The sequence below is a fragment of the Coenobita brevimanus genome, chromosome 8 (assembly GCF_032717465.1).
Source record: "Coenobita brevimanus isolate Jiangsu-jjx chromosome 8, ASM3271746v2, whole genome shotgun sequence".
Taxonomy (NCBI): Eukaryota; Metazoa; Arthropoda; class Malacostraca; order Decapoda; family Coenobitidae; genus Coenobita; species Coenobita brevimanus.
Window position 1 is genome coordinate 49,807,922 of NC_136961.1, and position 25,897 is coordinate 49,833,818.

Here is a 25,897-nt window from a genome sequence, read left to right on the forward strand (position 1 = left end):
CCATTTTTGTTTACATTCTGAGGGAGTCAGAAGCAGGTATGTTAGAGTTAGTTTCGGAAGTTTGGACATATTTGGAATATATTAGTGGTGTTAGCGACTGTTCCTACGGTTATCTAATATAACAAGGTTATAGTTTTTTGGCCTAGAAAGTTATGAGCAAAACGAAAAGTGAAAAAGAGGCTCGCTCTTTTAGCCCTTGTTTTCAGTGTTAAGTTTTCAGTTAGGTTCGTGTCTAACTTGACCCATAGTAACTGTGTGTTAATCCGCATTTTATGAATTTGAAATATGAAAATTCATACCATATTCTTAATTTAATAAAACTATTAATCTTAGATTATTCATATGGAATTAATCATTTTTTTTTTCTTTTAAATAAAGGCACATATAACTTCTAAGACTTATATTTGCATACCTTTTGTCAATATATGCGTGAATTTGTGATCTACAGAATTTTCTTCAAATCTCAAGAAATTTTATGGATGATTCTACAGATATTTTAGGGCCTGCACCTGGCAACACTGTTTCTCCGAGAGTGAGGACGACAACGCCGTCTGGATCTACAATGCCTCGAGTTAATTATCGGGACGTTTCTCCTTTCTTGCGTACTCTTCGCCAGTTTCTTTTAGGTGTAAGTATAACATATTGTGATACGAGGTAAGGAACCTGGCTCTACAATCATTATTTTAGCTAGATTATATGAAAGTGACTGGGCCCGTGAAATCGTAGGAATATTTTCTTCTGTGGTGTATTTATATGAGTACCGATACAGTTAGTGGTACTTTACTATGGTCCTTTCCCAGCAAGAAGTTCGTTCAGGGTGTGGCAGAAGTTGGGATTTCCCCGAGTGTGAGTGTACTTGACTCGGTACCAGTTTCCTTAAGACTAGGACTGGTGGGCTAGTAATGAAGTTTCCGTCAGCCGAGGCCAAAGGTGAAGCGGCTGGGGTACTGATCATTTGGCTGTGGATGGCACTTTTTGCAAATCAGAGCCACAGAAAATGCTGCCAAAAATGACCATGATGGGCCTTTCCTCTTCCTTGGATGAGTTTTGACATCATCCCAAGCATTCTGAATAAAAACAGTAAAGTTAAGATGCTTGTTGATCAAGGTTGTGCCCTCAGCCTTCTCTTCACAAGAACAAGGAATAACACTAAAACCGTTTTCTTGAATATATCGCCAGAGGTGAGATCTTTCATTGTGGAACAGGGCAACTATATTTATGTAGATCTTACAAGGTGCCACGTTTTTGACCAGTTCTGGGTTACGGAGTGTCATCACTGTCAAAGTTTTGGTCATGCATATGAGAGATGTTCTAGAAAAAATGATGAACCTAAATGTGTTTTTTGTGCTGGAACCCATATATCTAAGGATTGTAGTAACACAAATTCTCCCAAATGCATCAGCTGCTCTTCCTTAAGATATCAAGAAGCTAATACTAATTCTCAGTCAGCCACCCATTTCGCATCTTATACTGTCCAGTTAGGAATAGATTGATTGAAAACATCAATTTCGACCATCCAAAAAACAGACTACGTCGTTTTTTAACCAGCTAAGGATGGGTCTTTTAAATGCATTCGATCCCTAATAAGATAGACTGTAATAATGAAGCTCTAAATCAGTACGAGTTTGAGATTTTGTGCTTGACTGAAACCTGGTTGTATGAGTGATATTAATATTGTTCGTAGTGCATTGCCAAGACACATTTTGTTATAATTATTCCCATGCCTGCTGCTGGCTATCCAGGAGGAGGTGTAGCACTCGTCTGCTCGTCAGCATTTGCAAATGTTTCTTTCATAGACTCTGACCTGACCTCATCTTCATTTGAATTTATGGAAGTACAGGCATCGCTCACATAACACACAAGTATTGTATCCGAAGGTCCCACTTTATGAGATTTCCGCCTTCATGTTAAAGGGTTTCATGGTGTCCAAGCTAGCCCCAAGTTCACCTCTGGGACAATTTTCAGGGATTTTTCCCAGGACATTTTCCTACATAATAATGACATCATTACATAAATACACTGGAGGATTCCTCACCTTGAATTGGAGAGGTTGTGGGCTTGCTGGGGGGAGGAGGAGTGGGGTTTTGAGGCAAGGCAGGACTCTTACTGGTCCCCAGCACGGTTCTCTTGCTGCGTCAGCTCCATAGAGTCCTCATCTGAGGAAAAAGGTAAATCCTTTACATCCACAATCTTCTGTTGCAACTCTTCTGTCTCCTGCACAAACCCCATAAAGTCAAGGGAACCCACAGACATAACATCTGTGACTCAGACTTCGCCCTGTATACCTCTCTTCTAGCCCTACGCTTGGCAGCCAAGTATTCTTCCATGTTACCACCCATCTTCCATTCCTAGAAAAGCCTTCATTTCTCCTTAACTGCAGCTTCTACACCCTCATCCCACCACCAGGTTACTTTATGTCTTGGTGGGCCTCTTATCCAACTGCATATTACATCAGTAACTCTCAAGAGATTGTTCTTGAGAGCTCTGTACTGTTCATTAATGCCTCTGTCTATGGCTTCCTGTTCAGCCACAATTCTCCTCATCTTCTATAGCGAGGCGACAGAGAAATGCACATGTGGTTGTCACCACTAGAAATTTGCATTTTTCCAGTTGCACAGTAACGCAACATTAAAATAGCTTTCATTTCTGGCGTGAGAGCCTTGTTTCTTGTTGTTGGTGTTGTTAGGGTCTCCCACACCAAATCTGCCACAAAAAATTATGCCTCCATGGTCCAAGCGGTATCTTTTTACTAGTTCTGCATCACTTAGCTCATTCAGCACATCTTTCCTGTCACGAGAACGGCTTAATGGTGGCGAATTTGTTATGAGGTGCAGCAGCCATGTTTACCATTATGATAGAGTCATAAGCCGCTTCCTAAGCGCTAAACCAACTCGGGAGGTGTCTTTAGCTATGACTCAGGTTAGGTCGAACATATGGAGTTATGACTCGCTGCTGTGAATTTAGGACAGACTTTCTCCCTATGATGCAGTCTTAATGTTTTATAAGTACGGGCCTTGGACTTCTTTTCCCATCCTAGGGCAGGGTGAGGAGTAGCACATCCAGACAGCCTAAGTTTGCCCAGTCCAATTGGCCACATTTCCATTCACTCATCATTCAAGCCCCCGGAGTCCTGGCTGTATCTGATACACCAAAAACAGTCACCACATTCTGTAGCTTCACACAAACGTATCTGATAGAGTCAGTCCAGACACTGTCATGTTAAAAAGGAGTGCCAAATCCCTGATCATGCACTTCTCACAACATTCATCCAGCCATGATACAAAAACTCACGCTGGCAGACCTCCACATTGTCCTCTCACGTCCCTTGTATCAGCAACCATTTCCAGAATCGACCTCCCAACAAGCACGTAATCAATTAGGTTCCTTTCAACATGATCCCCGTTCCTTATATATATACCCTACCATGTATATTTATGTGTATCATTGTGTTTGAAATACAAGTTACAAATGCACAACCTCCTTTCCTGGTACTCTGTCGGCACCGGGACCGGTGCCTGCTCTTCCAATCATATCACCCATTAATCACTTTATAGCTCCTGGGTATTTCTCCCACTGCTTCATCCAGCCCATTCCAAAACCTGTCTTTCTCTCTCTCACTCCTGTCATCACATGGTACATATGGTACAATCACAGCCACTTTCACCTTCTCAAACTTTAACTTGACATACATAGAGTACATCTCGAGCTGACACATTTGTAATCTCTCATTCCATTCTGCCACACCTCATTCATCAACAAAATAATTCCTTCCTTGCATCTTCCTTGCCCATTCATGCCCGATCTTACACATTTCACACCCTCCCACTCCATTACTTCACACTCTCCCGTCTTTGTCTCACGCAGTGCCATCACGGCATATCTCACACTCTTGAACACATTCTCCATATCCACCCTCTTGCTCTACTCACTCACACCTCTCACATTCCACATGGCCATACAAATCTACCTATTTGGTTGGGGCCCTGGCAGGTATCGGGCCCTCCGAGGCTCTCCAAAACATTATTATTATTATGATTATTATTATTATTATTTTTATTTGTCGTATCAGGCCCTCCGAGGCTCTCCGAAACATTATTATTATTATTATTTGTGGTAGGTGGGGGCACTCACCATTCACTCACTCAATGTAGTGCTGCTCTCAGGTGTCTGCCCTTTCCTCTCCTCCATCCCTCTTTCCTTCCATCCTCTTCTGTCTTCCTTTCGTTCATTCTTTCCACGTCCTTCTGCCTATGGGCAACTTTACACTCCCTCTTCTGTCTTTCTTTCCTTCATTCTTTTCTCTTCCTTCTGCCTGTGGGTGACTCTACACTGAGTGACAACCCAAATGGTTTCCTGTACATCAGGAAACCATTTACTACGCTGGGTGGTAACCATATAACCAAATTTTGGCGCCTGGTGGTTTAGTGGGTAATTATTGCGCTCCAATCGGATTGAGCTGGTGAAGGTTTATGTCCAAGGGATGGTTGGGGTTGATTGCTCATGTAATGCCACTCAGGGATGAGTGAGGCTGGTCACTCTCATCTTAAATGTCGGGACCAACTGCCTAGCCCCGGGCTCCTACGCTCCTCATGGGGCAATGTAGGATTGGATGATAGATAGATAGAATTATTATTATTATTATTATGTAGAGCTGCTCTCGGGTGTCTGCCCTTTTCTCTTCTCCATCCATCTTTCCTTCCATCCTCTTCTGTCTTTCTGTCCTTCAGTCTTTCCTCGTCCTTCTGCCTGTGGATGACTTTACACTCCTTCAGCTGTCTTTCTTTCCTTCATTCTTTCCTCTTCCTTCTGCCTGTGGGTGATTCTACACAGTGACAAGCCAAATGGTTTCCTGTACACCAGGAATCCATTTACTATGCCGGGTGGTAACCATATAACCAAATTTTGGCACCTGGTGGTTTAGTGGGTAATTATTTTGCACCAATTGGATTGAGCCAGTGAGGGTTTATATCTAAGGGGTGGTTGGGGTTTATTGCTTACGTAATGCCACTTAGGGATGAGTGAGGCTGGTCATTCTCATCTTAAATGTCAGGACCAACTTGCCCAGCCCCAGGTTCCTACGCCTCTCGTGGGGCGACACAGGATTGGATGATGGATGGATGGTTGGATTATTTGGGAGACATGTTATGTGCTGGAGGTGGGGCAGAAGCTAGCTCTGTGGCTAGAGTAAAGAGTGGTTGGAAGAAGTTCAGGGAGCTGTTGCCTCTCCTGACATGAGAGGGCTCTCCCTCTGTACTAAGGGATCTTTGTATGCTGCATGTAGTAGGAGTGTGATGCTGTATGGTTGCGAGACCTGGGCAGTAAAGGAAGAGGATGTTCGTAGGCTTAGACATACAGAAATGGCAATGATAAGGTGGATGTGCAGTGCATCCATGAGTGCAAGGCCTGGGGGGCTAGGTTTACGATGGAAGAGTTGAGAGATAGGATGGGATTGTAGTGCATTGGTGTTGTGCTGAGGGGAGGCAGATTGAGATGGTTTGGGCAGGTGGAGAGGATGGGGGATGATAATTGGATGCAGAAAGTGAGAAGTGTTAATGTTAGGGGTAGGGTATTGAGAGGTAGACTGAAAAAGACCTGGGACGAGATCACTGAGTGTAACTTCAGGTTAAGGGACTTAATAGGGAAGCTGCCAGAGATCGAGCAGAATGGAAAAGCTGCAATTAGGTGACACATGCATGCATGTTGGAGCCTTCAGAAAGGAAAATGTCGAAAATGACTAGGGTCAAGTAGACCTGCCTGCCACGGTGCCGTGTGCAAAGTATGGAGGCAGCGTGGTGATCGTGTGTGGAACTTAAGTAGGGCACAGTATATGTGCACTTCATTAGGCTGAGGCATTGTAGACATTGCAAGTAGTTCAGGTCTTTTACCTCTCTAGTGTTCCTTGTAAATTCGTTGGACCGATTTGAATGTTTGGATGTCCTCTTGTGGGGTGACCAGTCCAGTACTGGCTTGACCAATGTTTTCCAAAGTGTTGAAGGCATTCTGCTTCTCTGGAGTGGAGCTCCCTCAGGATCCACCCTGCTATTCTTCTGGCTTTTTTTGTGGTTTCCCTTTGGTGATGAAATGTTGCATTTGCACTCAGGTGGACACCAAGGCTTTTAACTTGTGATTTTATTGGGACTGGTAGCTTTCCTTCAGTTCTTGGCTGGGCAAGTTGTTTGTCAGTACCACATCAAAGCACACCAGTAATATCTGCAGATTGCACTATTGATCTGTATGGATGCCATTGCCCACATCCATTTCTAACTGTGCCATGTGATTATCGTATTATGTTCTTAAATGCGTTGATTGAGGGAGCACTCATGATGATATCTTGAGCGGTGGCAAAGTTATCTTGGTAACAGACACACAGAGCATGACCGGTCATTACTTTCACCAGTTTCAAACTTGTGATTGATTTTTTTCCCTACTACACACCTGTAAAATTTTGTGATGATATCTTGAGTGGTTGCAAGTTATCTTGCTAACAGACACACAGTCACACACACAGACAAATTGAAAACAGTACCAGCTTTGCTATCGTGAATGGTAATTACAGTAATCCATTTATCTCAAGAGCCTCACTCCTCCAGGAGGCAACTCTTTTTCTTTGTACTCATGTTCCACCACTGAGCAACAAGAAGTAAGCAGCATAATAACAAAAATGTCCACCTAGTTAAAGTGAAAGAACTATAGTGCTGTCAAACCACTTTAATCTCTTCAGTCCGATTATGTACTTACTGTCTCTCAACAATATTACATTAGGTTAGAGTTTTCTAACTTCAGGAGTGGGTTATAGCCTTAAGTAATCTAACTCATAAGATGCCTCCTAAAGCAGAATAAAAGTTCATAGTGGTAGTATAAATGAAATACAAAATACAGCATCATAATAAAAAGTTCAAGCAGTTAAGTAGTGTATCATGTTGATGTAATCATCAACATAATTCAAAAGGGTTTCATAGTAAAATTATCACCTGCAATTTTTGTTAACAGCGTGAACACACCAGTGCACTCCGACAAGCAGATCATATCTCATGTCGGTCCCAGCCACCTCCCAACCTACCTAAAGGAGTGAGTGCCAGCCTTTCATCCAACTACTACTACACCCGGGATGGACGACGTGCCATTGAACCCAATGAAGTTGTAGCCATCAACTCTAGCACTGGTCCCACCAAGTTACTTTCATCTAAGCCTGAGTGAGAATTGTGCATTGAACGGTTGTACTTGTTTATAAGTCTCATATATTGTGGTTGATAAACAATTTTTTTTCATATTTATTTAAAATGTATATTGTAGATGTCGTTATTTTATTAATGCTGTCTTCTGACAATTTTAATCAGCATAGGGAAGACATTAGGAATACTGGGTGTTAGGTACAGCTGTCAATTCATTCACTCATAGAGTGAATTATCTGTAGATAGCAAGAATAAAATACCAGTATGTATGACATTATTGTAATGGAGGGATGAACAGTACCTTCAAAAATCATCATGCATCCTTATAGATGGAAATGATGAATTGAGGTAGGGGTACTACAGGCTCAGTTCAAAGCAGGTTCTCGCTTAGTTATCTCTTGGCTTGCCAATCACAGTATTTTGTATATTATAAAGTAATAGCTGCATGTAGCCATGCTAAGGGCCCAAAGACAAGTTTCTTATGGTCCTTGCTGTGTATTGCAGATTATTATGCATTGATCTCAAGTTTTCTAGCCTTTCTATTAGACTGTGTAATCCTTTCTGTCTGTCTGTCTTTAGCCAGATGCCTTCATGCTATAAGATGCAGACACAAACACATTGTCTCCATGTCACCATGGTCATTACCATTTGGCTTTACCTCATCCTCGGTCTCCCATTCCATCTTGCCCTGCCACCTCATTCACGTATACTTCTTTTAGCCACCCTTTCATTCTCCATCCTCTCCACATGCCAGACAGTCTGAGTATTCTTCTTAATGCTTGAAGCCACATTGAGAGAATACAAAGAACAGCAACCAAGATGGTCCCCAGTCTGATAGACCTGTCATACAGAGAGAGGCTGGAAAAACTGGATTTGCCTTCCTTAGAGGAAAGGAGAAAGAGGGGAGACATGATTACAGTGTTCAGGACCATGGTGGGAGTAGATAAAATTGACAAAGAAGATCTGTTTGTATGGGATAAGAGAGCAACAAGAGGACACGGAATGAAATTGAAAAAGTCAAGCTGCTTGAAGGATATCAAGAAATATAGCTATCCTTACAGAAGTATAGACTTATGGAATAGCCTGGACACAGAGATTGTCCAGTCTAAAAACTTAAACGAGTTTAAAGCTAAATTTGACTTACTGAGAAACAGCGACGGAAACCCACGAGCATAGTACATTCCGTGTATATCACAATTAGGTATATTAGGTAAATACTTAAATATTTGGAACGACTTAGACAAAGAGGTGGTGCATGAGAAAAACATTCATGTGTGTAAAGGTAGACTTGATAAATGTGGATATGGAGACAGGACAACACGAGCATTGCTCAATTCCTGTATACTACAAATAGGTAAATACATTGCCACAACATTCCCTCACTTCCTCATTTGTGTGTCTGTCTGTGTGTCTCTCTCTATATAACTGTACACTTCTCCCAGATAACTCATTTCTGCTGCTCCAACTCTTGACTTGTGTCCATTCAGCAGGGACTTCCATACCTTAGAGTAAAGATCACAGTAATGTCATGCAGTGACTTTTTTACTTCCATACTTGCTCCCTATTCCTTATCACTGTTTTCAGTGAACAGACAGCCTTTCATCCCTGCTGAACCCTCATTAAGCACTTCATTGTCTGAAATTCCATACTATTTAAATACTTTAAGGTGCAGTACTCACAGTCTCCAGTTTTTGACCGTCCAGCCTCGCTTTGCCTTCTGACTTCATTTATTGTAGGTGCCATTACATCACTCTTAGCAACTTTCACTTTTAGATTACATTTCTTACATATACTCCTAGACTCATTCACTAAACCTAGCAACCTCCCATTCAGTTTCACATACAAATACAGTTTCATCAGTAAACGACATTACTGTTAGCTTCGAAGCCTCACTCTCTCCCTAAGGATGCCACTATATCTACTGCCTTACCTTGTATCTTTTATAACACCATCCATCCATATACATACAGTATATATACAGTATAATATATATTCCTGTATACACTCAAACCTTGAGTACCGTGGGCAATAGGGGCTGGACAAAGACCGTGGTACTCAAATCCGCGTCACTCAGACAATATGTTTACATGTATAATGGTACAATGTGTTCTGGCAACTTTCCAAAACTCTCACTTTTTACTTCTTCTTACCACCTAACCCCTCGTAAATTACCCCCACTTGCACCCACCATCAGGTAAAACATTGAAAGAGATATAACTGTTGTAATTAAAAACATCAGTGGTATTAAAAATAGCATTAACAAAAACAAAAGTTGGGCTGGGTTCCTTTTTGTTGGTACGTAGCTCCCCGGTATTTTCCTCCCATCCCCCAATCCCAATGTTGTTGTCAAAGATTCGCCTTCTCTCATATCATGTGGCTTTCAGGAGAGACCTTAGGCCATAGGGTTAGACAAAAATTTATGGGTCTGGCAGTTTTAGGGTACAAAATAGAACGAGAATTTGTTCTAACGAGAAAAAATTACTGTCATCCGTGTGTTCTTGTGAGTTAGTGTTCAGTTTCACATTTTTCGTTTGATATCGCGTTTCCCAACGCATTTCTGATAGACTAAACATATGGCTAAACTGCTCAATCAGTTCGAGATGTGTTGGGAAGAGTGATACCGAACAAAGAATGTGAAATGGAACGCTAACTCAGGAGAACACATGGGTGAAAGAGTACCTTTTTTCTGGTTTGCAAACATTTTCGCTCCATTTTGTTCCCTAAAACAGCCAGACCCGTAAATTTTAGTCTAACTATACGGCCAAACGTCTCTCCCGGAGGCCACATGATACGAGACGGCGACTCATGGACAACAACATTGGGGTTGGGGGGTGGGAGTAAAATACCGTGGAGCTACGTATCAACAAAAGGGTACTCAGTGGAGGTGGTGTTGACCCAGTCCAACTTCTGTTTTTGTTAATGCCATTTTTAATACCACTGATGTTTTTAATTACAACAGTTATATCTCTTTCAGTGTTTTACCTGATGGTGCGTATACAAGTAGGTGGAGGTAAAGGACGTGGGGTAAGATGGTAAAAAAAGGGTTAAAGTGAGAGTTTGCTTTCTCTGATGCTCCACAGAATGCCCTATAAGCTTCTCAATCAGTTTCAGGACAACATATAAACCTTCACAGCTGCCAGGATTGCATCACTTCCTACGCACGATCTTTATCTTCTCCCGGTCCTTCCAAATCGTTATGATGGTGCTTTCTTTTATGCTTTTTTTTTTTTTTTTTTTTTTTTTGTACGCTTTACTGAAAGCAGTGGAAGAACCTTACCAGTTCAGTTCATATTCCTCCAGTTTGTTTTCTGAATTTTTCTGACTATTTTCAGGGTGGTAAATTACCTTTTCCTGCTGAAAAATTTCCCACTTTTTATCATCACGTTCCTTAAGCCCTAACACGATTGTCTTGATGTACTCCAAGGTGATTTTCGTCTCCCAACTTCCCAACTGGATGCTAGGTTAGGTTAGGTTTGGTTAAATTATAAGGTATAGTTAAGCTAGGTTAGGTTAAGTTTAAACACTTAGGTTAGGACAGACCCTAATTTCACCGTAACCCTGACGTGTCAAACAAGTTGACGGCGGAACACAGCTTAAAACAGCGGGGGAAACAGATTTAGCATGAAATGTTTATTTACCTCCCAGAAGTAATCTGACAAACATAAGACTCAGGAAGAAGAAGAACGAAGAATGTGAAACTGAATGCTCACTTACACGAGCACATGGATGGAAGTATTTTTGTGTGTGTGTGTGTGTGTGTGTGTGTGTGTGTGTGTGTGTGTGTGATTAGCAAACATTTTCGTTCAGTTTCATCTCCTAAAACTTGAAACCCATATGACTGTGAGGTAGAGTCTGTGAGACGCAAGAAAGGACTTGTTAGCCGTATGCTCAGTCGGTCCTAAATGTGTTGGGAAGCACGAAACCGAATGAAAAATGTGGAACTGAACACTAACAAGAACACATAGACGAAAGTCTATCTATCTATCTATCTATTGACAGATGCCTCAATCCCGTTTGGGGTGGCCACAAACAAATCGCCTCCACGTTGCCCTGTCCCCCGCCATATCACTGCCCTGCTCCCAACTCACACCCCCCTCTCTCATATACCTCTCCATCCCATCCTCGGCCTCCCCCTCCCTCTTCCCCTCTCCACCTCCCTCACATACACTCTCTTCGTCAGTCTTTCACCCTCCATCCTCTCCACATGGCCAAACCACCTCAGTGTGTATTTTTTTCTAATTAGCAAACATTTTCGTTCCATTTCGTCCCCTAAAACTGCGAAACCCATTATGAGTGTGGGGTAGAACTAGGTAAGGCATGAGAAAGGATTGATAACAGTATGCTCAGTTAGTTAGAAACGTGTTGGGAAGCACAAAATCGAACGAAGAATGTGGAACTGAACGCTAACTTACGATAACACAGGGACGAAAGAGTAACTTTTCCTCTAATTAGCAAACATTTTTGTTCCATTTCGTTCCTTAAAACTGCAAAATCCATGATAAGTGTGGGTAAGAACTAGATGAGGCATGAGAAAGAACTGATAACCATATGCCCAGTTGGTCCAAAATGTGTTGGGAAGCATGAAATCAAACGAAGAATGTGGAACTGAACTCTAACTTACGAGAACGCAAAGAGTTTTTTTTTTTTTTTTTCTGATTAACATACATTGTCGTTCCATTTTGTCCCCTGAAATTGCCGAAACCCATAAATTTCGTCAAACCGTTTGGCCTTGAGTTTGCCCAGGAAACATATTTCCATTCTGTATGCGTATTCATAAAAACCACCAGGAACCCTCAGCCAGGAACAACGCTTGCCCTGTCATTTCAAAACTAACCATAGTTTTTTCACGAAAATATGCCCACTGTGCTTCCCAGGCAAAATTTCAGCAACCTAACCTACCCGAACATATCCCATCTCACTAGGGCTGTTTGGCTGAGGTGGCTGGCTGTGGTACTGAGATAAATACCCATACAGAATGGAAATATGTACCCAGGAAATGTACCCAGAGTTTAGAGGGTGACGTCATAGCGCGCAACTTTCAAATTTCGTCCCCAGGCCAGCTGACTTCCCGCGTGAGCTCGAGTTTTTCTGCGTGTTGACATGACTTGTCTCATTATGCTGACTGTGTTAGAACAAAAACGTGTTACTCAACCACGTGTTACTTAAGGATTTAGTGTATATATATATATATATCATCATCATCAGCCGTTTGAGTATCCACTGCAGGACCGGCCTATCCCGACTGAAATCGGGACAATACAGCCAATGTATCTCTACCAAGTGGCTTAGGCTGTCTGGTAGAGATTGTATGGAGGGTGAGAAGTGCTTGTAAGTGTAATTGTAGTGTTGGAGTGGCTTTAGATGTGTGTGTAGTCTGTGAACCAAGTGTAAACGGCCCGTGCAAGCCGATTGGGTGCAAGTATACTTTATAGTAAGCGACACTGGTTCAACCACAGCACCCCTGGTGTCCGCCAATGTAGTACGTGGCCGGGTGAACACTCCCAAAGTTTATTACCCTGGCGGGGCGCGAACCCTGGCTCACCCGTGTACGAAACGCACACTCTACCACTGTACCACAGAGGCTGCTATATATATACAGTACATATATATATATATATATATATATATATACTGTAATCCCTCCATTATCCGATGTAATAGAGCCAAAGTCATGTCCGGAAAGTGGTCCCGTCTGAACAGTGGGCATCAGCCTCCTGGACTTGTACTTATGGCCCCTAACTCAGAAAAACACCTATACAACTCCCTCTGGACATGCATAGCACCTATTTAAGACCCAAATCACACCAATAGGGGACATAAAAGACTGAAATAAATGCAAAAGTACCATAGAATAAGGTTTTAGAGGTGAGTTTATACAATATTAAACATTCTGGGTACTTACAAGTCCCTGGCTCCTGGACTGGTTTGAACTGCCAGTTTGCAGTCCACAGTTAATGCTCTGCTCTCTAAATTCTGATTTCTTGACACTGCACAACACTGTAAATTCCTGTGTGTTTTAGTGGCGAGGTATTGCAGTTTATTCACTGTTTATTCACAACTGGCGGTTAGAACTGCAGTGGTGCAGTTAAGAACAATGTGCAGTGTTAAAAAATTATAACTCACAGTGCAAAGAATTAAGTGCAGCACAACACTTGATTACTGTACGTGCTTCAAGAGCATTTTCACCACTGCCAAAACCTTAGAAAGGCAGCCACAAAAGTGATATAAGTACCCTGGCATTCTTTGGTTCCTTTTCATTTATTTCATGCTTTATGTCCATTATTGGTGTGAATAGGCTCTTAAATAGGTTTAAATTGGTGCCATGCATGTCCGGTTGGGAGTTATTTAGGTGGCTTTCAAAGTTAGGCTGGGTTAGGGTCCTTAAGTACCAGTCCAGGAGCCAGGGGCCCACTTTCTGGACGGGACCACTTTCCAGACATGCCTTTGGCTCTATTACATCGGGTAGTGGAGGGATTACTGTATATATACAGTATACATATATATGTAACCCCTCATTATACGATGGCTCTTTATACAATATTTCGCTTATACAGTGTCGACCTTTTAGTTCCCTATGCTCACTATATGATGGGAACAATTTGCTACAACGATGGATCATCCACGTCTCAGTGAACAGCAAATGTGCAAATGCAGCGCAAACATCCCCACATGGTCGACGCTGGACAACACACACTCGTCTACCAGTCCAGCCTCATTAGCCAGCCCTGCCCACCAGCCAGCCCTGCCCAACCAGCCAGTTCTGATAGTGATGAGTGAGGGCTGTGAGGCCCTTATTGTCCCTTAGCCTCGGAATCGGGACAATTTGCCGTCAAGTCAATTCGCCGTCAGGATGATTCCCCGTCATTTATTTACATATCAGTTTATTTAGCAAGTACAGTAGTTTTTGAATTATATGAGTTATAAAAATGATGGTGGTTTATTGTTTTTATAGTAAATGTAAAATATGGCATCAAATAATGGGTATTAACTGAAAAGATATAAGTATATTGAAATATGAATCAGCTGATTTACGATCGTTCCTTCATCTTAACATAAGGCTACATACGAGACATTGGCAGTTATGTAAATGCCTAATGACCTTAAGTGAACGATCGACATACAGTAAAACCTCTACAACTCGGCATAATACATGTGCAAGCCTTGCCGAATTAGCCTATTTGCCGAGTTGTAGGGATGAACTTTAAGTTCCCCTCCAGCACACACACACACACACACACACACACACACACACACACAAAAGGACAAAATGAAATATTTCCTGCTGCCTATGATCTCCAGTCTTTCAAACGCAGTGTGTCCAGGCATCTCAAAATGATCGGATCTTGAATTTGGCTCTCTCTTGTATTTTGTTTTTCTCTTGGAGGGAACTGTTACTGCGGGCTCATGGCCTTGGTTCCTTCTTCCTCGCATTAAAAAAAAAAAAAAAAAAAAAATCTGTGCAACATTTTCTAACCATAATCATAATTGCACTACCATACACTTTGTATACAGGCCTTAACCCCTAGAGTCCACAAATCTTCTGGCTCAACTATCACCCCAGCCACAAAAAGGCAATGATTTTTCAACTTTCACCAAAGGAAAATTTTCTCTTACCAATTTGAAGATTTTACACACCTGAAAATGTCAGTCTCAGCCCCATAGGCCTAATGTTACCACACAATCGACTGTCAAGTATTATAATAGTTACCTAGTTACCCATCGCTTCTGAACGAAAATAGGACAGTTTTGGCTGGTCACTCTCATCATAAATGTCAGGACCAACTTGACTAGCCCAGTGCTTCTTTGCTCCTCTTGGGGCAACACATGATTAGATGATGATGATGATGATGATAATATCTGAAAGACTAATTCCAGTTGGATTAGTTCTACTGATCCAAAATCATCCCAGCACTCATATGGTGATTTAGTGATGGGAAATGTACAGGGGAAAGACTAAATTAGTGAATGATGGAAGAAGGCAAGTTAAGACAGTGCGGGTGAAGTGGATGGATAATTAAAATTGGTATTTCTGAAATGAGAAGATATTTAAGGTATGGAGAACAGTGTAAGTTCTTATGTAGAAAATTTGTTTTTCGTTTTTCGTTTTTAAAGGCTCCAACATGCTTGCATGTGTCGGCCTTGGTCACCTAATGGCGGCTCTCCACGCTGCACGATCCATTGCAGCCTCCCTGTTCAGTCCCTTAACCCTAAGGTCACACTTAATGACCTCGTCCCATGTCTTGCTCGGTGTACCCCTCATAACCCCAAATCTGGGTGAAATAAAATAAAATTCTGCATTATGTACTGAGAAGGTTATGTGGAAGTCTTTTTGTTTTTGCCTGTCAAGATAGTCTTTTTCTGTTGTATTGTGCAAGTACTGTACTAAATACATGTCTGTGCCAAGATTCTCATCAATACTGTTGGGGAAGTATATAAGGAATTGGAGAAGAATGGAGTTTTTAGGAAGGGAAGAGGTTGCATACATCAGATATTTATGTTAAGATGTATAGTGGAAGAGTATCGAGTGAAGGGAAAGGTGATGTATGCTGCCTTCATGGATCTGGAGGAAGCACATGACCAATTTGACTGAAGGAATGAGGAAGGTATTAGAAATACATGGAATAGATGCTGCAAAGAATATATATGAGGGTGCTAAGGTTGGAGTGTGTGGGGATAGTGAACTGAGTTCTTTGATTTGAATATTGGATTGAATCAGGGATGTGTTATGTCTCTGTGGTTATTCAGTTTATACTGTATACAGATGGATGTAGGAAAGTGGATGTTGGAGTACAGACTCTAATTAGTGAGGGTGGGGTTTGGAAACTTCTATTCTGTTGATTGCTGATGATACTGTCTTGGTAAGTGAAGATGAATGGGATCTGCAAGACTTTGTGAGTAAGTATGGGAATGTATGTGAGAAATGGAATCTAGAAGTGAAAGTAGACGATAGTAAACTTGTGGTCTTTGAGAGAAGTAAAGTCAGAACGCACAGTGAGGCTGGATGGTGAGGAAATGGAGAATATGAGTGCATTAGAGAACTTAGGTTGTGTGGTGAGTAAGGATGGAAGTTTAGAGGATGAAGCACTTGAATTGATATAGCAGGGTATAAAGGTTATTTGTTTACAGAAAGTAGTGATAAGGAATTGGGAAATGAACATGGATGTAAAAAAAAATTGTTGCATGGCAGTATTGTAATCCCACTCTAATGTATGGAAGCAATGCTTAGACCTTGCTAGAAGGAAGCAAGAGTGAGAGCTGTGGGAATCAGTTACATGAGAGGAACATGTGGAGTTACATGGAGAGACAGACAAATGAGGAAGTAAAGGTGCATTGTGATATTGATGTAGATATGACTGAAAGTATCAAGAGAAATGCTCTGAGATGGTTTGGCCTTGTGAAGAGGATGGAGGATGGAGAATGAGCCTAACTAGAGAGTGTATGCGAGTGAGGCAGAGGGGGAAAGGAGTCCAGGGAAGGCTGAGATGGAGGGATGGAGTGGAGAAAGAAATAAGGGAGGGAGAAGTGACTTGGAGGGAAGGCAGCCAAATAGCTGAGTGCAGGGCAGTTTAGAGGCAATTTGTTTGTGACCATCTCTTACAAGATTAACCCCTAAAACGCGGATCGTCGCGTTTGCGACGCTCAGCCATAAGGGCAGAACGACGGGTCGTCGCGTTTGCGATTTTGGTAAATTTTGAATAACCGCGGGCAAGCAGGCTCCAGCTGGTATTGTCTATCAGTACCACCACCCTCTAGCTACAACTAGCATACTTTACCTTTGTACTACTGACCTCAGTTGTTGCCAAATATCGCGTTTTCCCCCTGTCCCCCCCCCACCACGGCCCGGCCAGCCTGGCTGTGATACATGGCAGCGCTCTGAGCACTCAGAACTGTAAATCTGCGATCTCCTCTCACAAGCAGTTTGTGCTACTAGGAAACGCTTGTTTCCCCAGTTGTAACACTAGCTTTTTTTCTCACGGTTTGCCTCTGTTTAGCGTCAGTTTACTGCAGGCTTTCAAAGTGAGATTATGGCGAGTTCTAGCTCTTCCCAGTCAGTGCAAGCGGCCGACAGGAACGAGAATAAAGTGGCGGACGTAAGGCAGAATAAAAAGCGCTCCGTGGTGATCTTTTGGGAAGTAATATGATTGAAAATAATGTAGTATACATGTTTTTAGCTGTGAAAATGGAAATGTTTGTTGAGTGACGGGAAGACCGCCGCCACAGTGCATGTCGGCCGTACGCTCCGTTGATTTTAGCCTTATTTTCAGTGCTTATTGTACAAATACGGATTCCTAACTACCTTTACGTTGTAGTATAAAGTTTACTGTGACAGAATGAGGCTGTGGTAGAGGGGAAACCGGGTTGCTTGAGGTGTGAAAGTGAAGATTTGGTTACCCAACTTTGCAAGTCTCCACAAGTCCTTGGGTAGTCCACAAAGGCTCAACACCTGTCTCTGGAGAAAGCTGAATGTAAGTACTATCTGCCATACCAAGTATAATGTTCTAGGGTTAATCTCTGATTTTTGGCGAATATTTTCCTACAGGTACTCAGACCGCGATACAACCCCGCCACTCGGGGGGGATCGACTGTAAACACCCGCGTTTTAGGGGTTAAGGCATTTGGTTATAGGTAGATAAGACAGAAGAGCTAAACTGTGCTATAACCAAGTAATAATGATTATATTGGGTGGTCCATATATTGCATTCCCTTGCTGGCAAATTCTCATGTTTCAGGGATAGCTCAGTATCACCATTGCCTAGCTTGCATAATTTCCTTCCTCCCATTACCCTTTTCCTGCCTAATAATGTGCTGCTGCCCCCCCCCCTCTTTTTAAATAAATATTGATTACTATATTTGTGAAGCAAGATAGACATTAATCATGCTAATGAAGGTGTCTGTATAACACACGAGAATTTGACAACCAAATGGCAAGATTGGGTGTAATGTATGAACCACTCTGTACAATGTGTGTATCTTTCTTCACAGGACTGAAGATGCTGTGGCTGTAGTCACCAAGAAGCCCAAGACTCCAGGACCTGTACATGCATTTGACAGTGGTTTTAATTAATGTGTAAACAAATAAGTGTATATTGGCATTTGTACAGTATGTAAATTTTGAATAAATAGTAGCTAAGTTTGAGTTTGTATATGATTTTCCACCTCCAAGGTGTTCCTGTCAAGTTAACTTGTGCTGAGCACTCTCATAGTCTGTCACTTGCTGTTAGCAGCTGCAGCAGACCTGGAATGAATGCTCTCTTTAGCTTTCTCTCCATGCACTAATGCTGGTTGTTTTGTTTTTTCATACTGTGGTCAGTTACATACATGTCCCTGTTTGCATTATTTTTTCAGTGATATTTAATTTGGTGGTAGGTGGTGGTGACCATCATCCACTCACTTGATGCAATGCTGCCTACTTCTTCCTTCACCTTTATCACTGTTTTTCTGTGTCTGCCCTCCTTTCCTAATTCTTCCTTCTTTCATGTCACTTTTTATTACTTTTCTTTCCTTTTCAGGTAGCTTTACATTGAATGACAAGCCTAATAGTTTCTTGTAAGCCAGGAAACCATTTACAGTGCTGGGTGGTAACCATATAACAAACCCGTTTGTGTTCCCTACATGTCAATAAGTAGGTTGGCAGAGGGGTAGTGCCCCTCACGTCGCGTAGTCACAAGGGGCGAGGGGCTTTGGTGTCCCTCCCCGGCACGGCTATGGGCCGTCACTGGGTTTCCTTGGGCAACAGATGAAGGACGGCTATGGGCCATTCCTACACTGTTGGTGCAGCTATGGGCCGTCACCGGGGCACGACTCCCTGACAGGAATGCAGATGAACTGCGGTTATGGGCTGTCATTTGCCTGTCGGCGCGGCAGTGGGCCGTTGCCGAAGTCCCATATGGAGGGCGGCGTGTAGATGAGGAGCAGCTATGGGCCGTCTCCTGCCTATGGGCGTGGCTATGGGCCGTCGCCTGTGTCATGCCCTCCAAGGCAACTGCAGGAGAGGGGGCGTACCTTTCTCTCCCCAGCGCGGCTATGGGCCATCGCTGGTTCTGCAGGAGGCGTTGGCAGCACCTGGTTGAGTGGCTATGGGCCGTCTCCTTATTGGCACCCCGGCTATAGGCCATGACCTTCTTTTGTGTGTGGCTTTTGGCCATCACTGGGGCCCGGGTATAGGCCGTGGCCCTTTGGGTGGAGCAGCTATGGGCCGTCTCCTGGTTTGCAGAGCAGCTATGGGCTGTCTATTTGCGTAGCTTTGGGCCATCGCTGGGCTGCTGCCTGGAGTTGTAGGGTCAGCTCCACCCCGATCCTGGTGAGGGCTAGCTAGCCCGAGAGGTAGTGCACTAGGACTGGGGTGGTCTCGTTGAGCACCTTCCGGGGAATAGGGCCGGTATTTCACTGATGAAAGGTAGCAGTCTCTCCAAGGATCTCCCCTTGCCCTGCAGAGCCATGTGGTCCACCCTAGCTCGGGGGATTCACCCTCCCTTTACAACTAGCACAAAGCTTACAATATGCGAAGCTGTATTATATCTGTAGGTATCAAGAGATTTTGTAGCACCACTTCCCTCAGCGATATACATGAGTAGGCCTATTTTACATAATACACCTTAACATTATTTGAAAGCATATCGTTTTAATATAGACATTTTGCATCATTCAACGTACAGTTTATTATCGTGTAGGCCTCATATACTCGTAGGAAGAAGTTTCCAAATCCCCAGTGTCATGTACAAATGGTCGATCCTTTCATTCATATTCCTTCCTTCCTTTAGTGTATGAAATCACACGTGTAATAAACGATGATTAGGTGCCTCTGGATATGAGTCCCATGAGATACCCTTCTGTTATGCTATGTGTTTTAGGGTCAGCTTCCCGTCCCTTGAACGCCTAGTGTGCAGCTGGGTTCTCTTTCTAGACCGGAGTTTAGACAAATAAGAGAGAAGCAGGATGCAAAAACTCAGGGCAACAACCTTACACGTGTATTGACAAATTCTATATGTGGAACAGGTAGATGTCACAACAACATGAATCTGGGCAATTATAAGACATTTGTAAGGATCATGGGCAGTAGTATCACGCAGGATACTATTTTACAATAGTTCAGGGTGATAGGTGAACAGCACAACGAACAGTATTCGTCTTTTTGGGCAAGGGAATAGATCACGGTCACTTTGAGGGAAATATATACCGTGCTTAGGATGGGCAACTTACTGAAAGTAAAATACACACCTCCGCCGCCACTGGACCAACCACCCCGCCACCCCCCACCCCACTACCGAGCCGCAGCCCCACCACGACCCCAGGAGGACACCATGGCAGGCCAGGTCAGGTCGAGAATGACCCAGAACGAGAAGGGCGCCAGGGTGTCCCTACCCTGAGTCCCTCTTCCGTGCAACTGACCCAACAACAACCATGCAGGAATGAGAGATGACCCTGCGAGCGGAGCACCCTTCATCAGGTTCGGGGTGGGACTGCTCCAGGAACAGTCCCAAACAACACCGCGGTAACGGCCACAGTACGTGCCAGGGAGGGAGCGGCCACAGTACGCCCCTCTGTTGTTGCCCCCTGTAGCGCCGCCACAACGGCCGCAGTACATGTGGGGGAAGAAGCGGCCACAGTACGCCCTTCAGCTACAGCCACCCCTGGAGACAGCCTTGGAGCGTTAACTATTGAGCGCGCTCTGACTGGCAAAGGAAGGAGGAGTGGAGCCACGACAATGGCCACAGTACGTGTCGGGGAGGGAGTGGCCACAGTACTCCCCTCATCCATTACCACAGAGGTTCCAAACCGTGAGGAATTATGGCGTCATGCACAGGACAGTGTGCCACGTATCAGCGCCAGTCCCGGGGTTTTGGAACGTGTGCAACAGTCACTTGTGGAATGGGCTGCAGCATGCATTGAGCAAGGAGGCCAAAGTTGTGAACATCTGCTGTAAATGTGCATGACATACCTGTCTAGCATGTTGTATAATACTGTTAATAAATCTCACTATGTGATGGACGTCTCATTTACAATCCCCTGACTCCAACACATTCATAACAGATCTGTGAAGTGCTGTAACTCCCAAACTATTGAGATTTCGCAATACGCTCATTTAGTCATTGGCATTCAGTAGCGTCTCCGGAATACACCCCATGATTTTTGCTACGTGTTTACTGACCACCCTATATACTAGCGTAATAATGTACAGTACCTGTGTTAAAATGTACAAGATTAATTTTTATTTTCTCCAACTTGGCCTAAAATTGCCATCTCTCCATCTTGACAGCTGAGTTGGAACAAGAGATTTATGCTGGAATTATGATGCTAGTCACGAAGAAGCGTTTTGGAGATGATGCAGAGCCGAGGTAGTAGTATCGTTTTCTTGAACTGGGCTACTTAAAATAAACTACAAAGACGAAAATTAGACTAGGTTAGAGTGAAGGTAGTATAGAAATTATAAGGTTACTGATTTTTTTTTTTTCCTAACCCATATCAGTCGTATAACAGGAATGAAATGAGATGCGTTATCGGGCTTTAGGTGGAAGTGATATGGTTAATACAGAATCTACCTAGCTGTCGATAAACGTAGCCGAGGTGTTAATTAGACAGAGATTGTAGGTGTATCGTAGATGTATCGTAGATCGCAGCAGACACCAGTGTTGATAGTGCTGCCTTTGTAGATAATCGTGGCTCAGGAAGTGGAGATAAATGTGACCAGCTGTTGATAAAATAATGAGACGTTGGAAAGCTCGTTACTGGGTAGGTTCCGCTCTGCCTCAATGGCCTCTCTGCCTATCTTGTAACGTTGGTGAGGTGGGTTATAGGCGCTTTTGGGTTACGGAGTTTATTGTACAGTTATATCGAAATGTGACTGACAGCGTAACGTAACGAGGCGGCAAACCTCCCAGCTGACCCTGCCTCCTGCCCTCTACCCTTGGTCGTACTCTCTAGCTCTCTGGCTATACCCTCCGAAATCTGAAAATATATACGGCTAGATGGGATGTAGTGTCTGGTAGAATTCGCTGGGTAGTTTCCATGACGTTAGATAACTGGCTCAAGCTGGTTATCCTGCTCGTATCATGAAATTATTGTATTGTCTGAAGAAAAAGATTGAGATACATTACATGTTAAGACAATTCTTGATGGTCTGGGGCAGTAGGTTTGTTGATTGTGGATTGACGTTGTTAGTGAGAAGCTGTGTAATGTCCCAAGCAGATACTACATACTGCACAGTGTGATATGAGATACATACTAGTGCCTATAAGCATTACATATCTATAACTGTTACATATGACACATTAATGCCAATATAGCTGTTTATCTGTAGCTGAATATCTGCCTATATACTTAGCTATAATTATCCATCCATTCATCCATCAGTCCATCTGTCTGCTTTCTCTCAAGCTGTCAATATCCATCCATCCACTCCAGTCTATCCATCACTTATCCATCTGTGACTCTCTCCCAATCTGTCAAAATATCCATCCATTCACCCATCCCTCCATCTATCACTTCACTCCTCTCTCTCTCTCTCTCTCTCTCTCTCTCTCTCTCTCTCTCTCTCTCTCTCTCTCTCTCTCTCTCTCTCTCTCTCTCTCTCACGGGTTTTTATTTTTACGTGAGGTTTGTAAATTGTTCTCCAGTACTGTTTTTGTATTTTACGTGCGTGATTATCATTAATTATTGTTCAAACCGGATTACGTGAAAGGTGTGTGTGTGTGTGTGTGTGTGTGTGTGTGTGTGTGTGTGTGTGTGGTGTGTTGTGGAGTGAATGTGTGTGTGGTGGGGGGTGAGTGTGTGTGTGGTGGGGTGTGAGTGAGCGTATGGTGGTGCTGATAGTGGTGGTGGTGGTGGTGGTGTGTGTGTGTGTGTGTGTGTGTGTGTGTGTGTGTGTGTGTGTGTGTGTGTGTGTGTGTGTGTGTGTGTGCCTTCATGTGCGTGTGCGTGTGTCACTGTGCACAAAGGAAGTTGGGAGGAGCAATAATTTAGGTCATCACAGCCTGAGAGGTACAGTATCTCAAAGTGAAGGTGTAAGAAAATGAGTGAGAGAACAACAGGCGACTCGCTGCCGTAATATCACTTTCTTCTAATTTCATGTAAACGAAGGGAATTTAATGTGCTTAGGAATTCTGGCAGAGATTTTACAGTGCACTGGCCTGCACAGTGGTGTTGCATGTAAGGTATGAGTGAGTAAATAGAGGGTAGGAGAATAGGAGGCAGGGAACGCTTTCGTCTGTGTCCTCCTAAGTGGTCAAAAGAGCGTTTGCCGGGGCCTGTGTATCTAGGGCGTGCTGTTATAAGCTTACCAAGCGTAATTTGGGAAAAAATCGCAACTAAACCTATTTATACAGCTGCCTTGCAATCTGATGATAACCATAACCATAATTGCGTTGGTAAAAGAGAACATTGTGGAGAAAACGGGAAGGCGATTTAGTCTGACACCTAGTAGGGTTAGAGTAAGAAAAACGAAAGCCATGAAAATGATATGCAGTAGATGAACCAGGAATTCGCTTACCGTAATACTCCACGGAGGTCACTACCCATGTTTCATTATCTCGCACCATTGAGAAGTGGTGGATCTCTGTACGAAAACAATGTATACAGTATATAAAGATAAAACAAGTCGAGAGCCAACGCTGGCATACTGAGTGGAAAGAAATGTGTGATAACAAGTGAAGGACAACGAGAGACATGCCTAAGTGTGAAGTCAGGGAGGCTAAGATTCGAAATAATGGTGGAGCGAAGAGCCTGGGAGAAGGATACTCCAGCTGGATTTATGGAAGGATGTTAACGTGAGGATCAGGTATTGATGGAGAGAGGGATGGATAGGTAGATAAATAGATAGCTACTCATGTAGCTAGCTTGGTAGATAGATATTTGATTATCTGTCACTAGGTAGATTGGTAAATACATAACACCGTTTTATAGGTACTGGATAGAGCCATTAAAAACAGCTTAATGAGTAAAGCCTTTAGTAGATTTGACTAAACTGTGATTACAGGACAACATATTTCTTGACGCATATCGACACAATATTAAATGACACAGAATACAGGACAAGAGAGAAAGGTGAAAACAGGGAGGGCTGTAGAGAGACAAATTCTGGGCAGATTTTCAGAGATGAGGATAGAATGACGAGACAGTCAAAAAGAGGAGATGAAAGGCAAGGGAATGTGTGTGAAATGAGATGTGGTGAGTGAATGGGTGAAACAGGATTTTTTATTTTACTCCGCCTCATGGCATAAGGTATAAAGCCTGATTTTGAGAGCTGATCCCCAAGTGTCATTACATATATATATGTCACCTGGTAATTTGCTAGCAATATCCGGCATGTACATTGTGATGCAAAACAAATATTACATTCAGATCTGGTGCTATTTAATTGGCAGGGGAAGGGAGGTCATGGCGTGTCGTTGGAACCATATGGAAAAGTAGTGAACAGCTGTATCAGATGCAAGTAAACTGACTCTTGTGAAAATCGTGTCAAGCCACAAATCACGTTATCCCGACCCATCTCTTTGTGCAGTCCACCTGAGTTAGTAAGTGAGCCTGGGGAGTGAGGCCAAATGTAGGTGGGTGGGTAGATTTGGGGAGAGAGTGAGGCAAGTGTGTATGAGAGAGGATGTGAGACTTACTGAGCAGGCAAAGGCGCTGGGAGTGGCGGGGCAAGTGTGTGTGTGTGTGTGTGTGTGTGTGTGTGTGTTACCCATTCCACTACCCCATTCTTCCCCTCTCTCCCACGCACACGCTCACAGCTGCTACAAACACACAAGTACAGTTACTCTTCAATTACACCTTCTTGCTTCACTCACGTTTACCATATTGCCTCGAAGTTTCCCTTTCCCCTCGTACTTGTGTATTTGAGTTAGCGTAAGTGTATATTTATGAACAGTTATCCAAGGCTTCTTTGGGAATCACTATCGCTATCTATTGCCAGACGCCATAATCCCGTAAGGGGTGGCCATTTGACTTTGAGTTATTTGTTTTACGGGGAGGGGCACTAACCCTCCACCAACCCACTTGTTGACACGTAGGGAACACGTATGGTTTGGTTATATGGTTACCACCCAGTGTTGTAAATGGTTTCTTGGCTTACAGGAAACCATTTGGCTTGTCACTCAATGTAAAGCCACCTGTGAAGGAAAGAAAAGCAACAAGAAGTGACAGGAAAGATGGGAGAAATAGGAAGAGAGGAGGACAGACACAGAATAAGTATGATAAAGGCTAAGAAGGAGGTAGGCAGCACTACATCAAGTGAGTGGATGATAGTCGCCACCACGTACCACTTCTGGGAATCACGTCAGATTTTTTTTTTTTTTTTAGAACAGTATCTCTCGAATGAAAAGTGTACTGTTCTCTGGACTACAGATAAGTGAACTTTGATGTCAATTTCTTCTTAGCTGTACTTACGGATTGACGTCTACACACTTTTACCATGATTTTCTTCTCTTGCTAAAGGAAAGTGAAGTTGAAAATAAGGGTGAGTGAAATGTGTGTGTGTGTGTGTGTGTGTGTGTGTGTGTGTGTGTGTGTGTGTGTGTACTTTGTGAAGGAAAAGGGTGCAAATTGATGAAGTAACTAGCGTGTGTGTGTGTGTGTGTGTGTGTGTGTGTGTGTGTGTGTGTGTGTGTGTGTGTACAGTACTTTGTGAAGGAAAAGGGTGCAACTTCATGTACCGTAGTAACTAGTGTGTGTGTGTGTGTGTGTGTGTGTGTGTGTGTACAGTACTTTGTGAAGGAAAAGGGTGCAACTTC

At 43.2% G+C, this 25,897-nt stretch overlaps 1 protein-coding gene across 1 annotated transcript; it reads left to right on the forward strand.

The window, feature by feature from the left end:
- The first annotated feature begins 536 nt into the window (after positions 1-536).
- Positions 537-18,296, forward strand: LOC145408595 (NADH dehydrogenase [ubiquinone] 1 alpha subcomplex subunit 7-like). The gene is made up of 3 exons (XM_080279284.1): positions 537-628; positions 6,991-7,193; positions 18,156-18,296. Exons 1-3 carry the CDS (start codon positions 563-565, stop codon positions 18,235-18,237), a joined length of 351 nt encoding a protein of 116 aa, XP_080135410.1. The 5' UTR covers positions 537-562; the 3' UTR covers positions 18,238-18,296.
- The last annotated feature ends 7,601 nt before the right edge of the window (positions 18,297-25,897 follow it).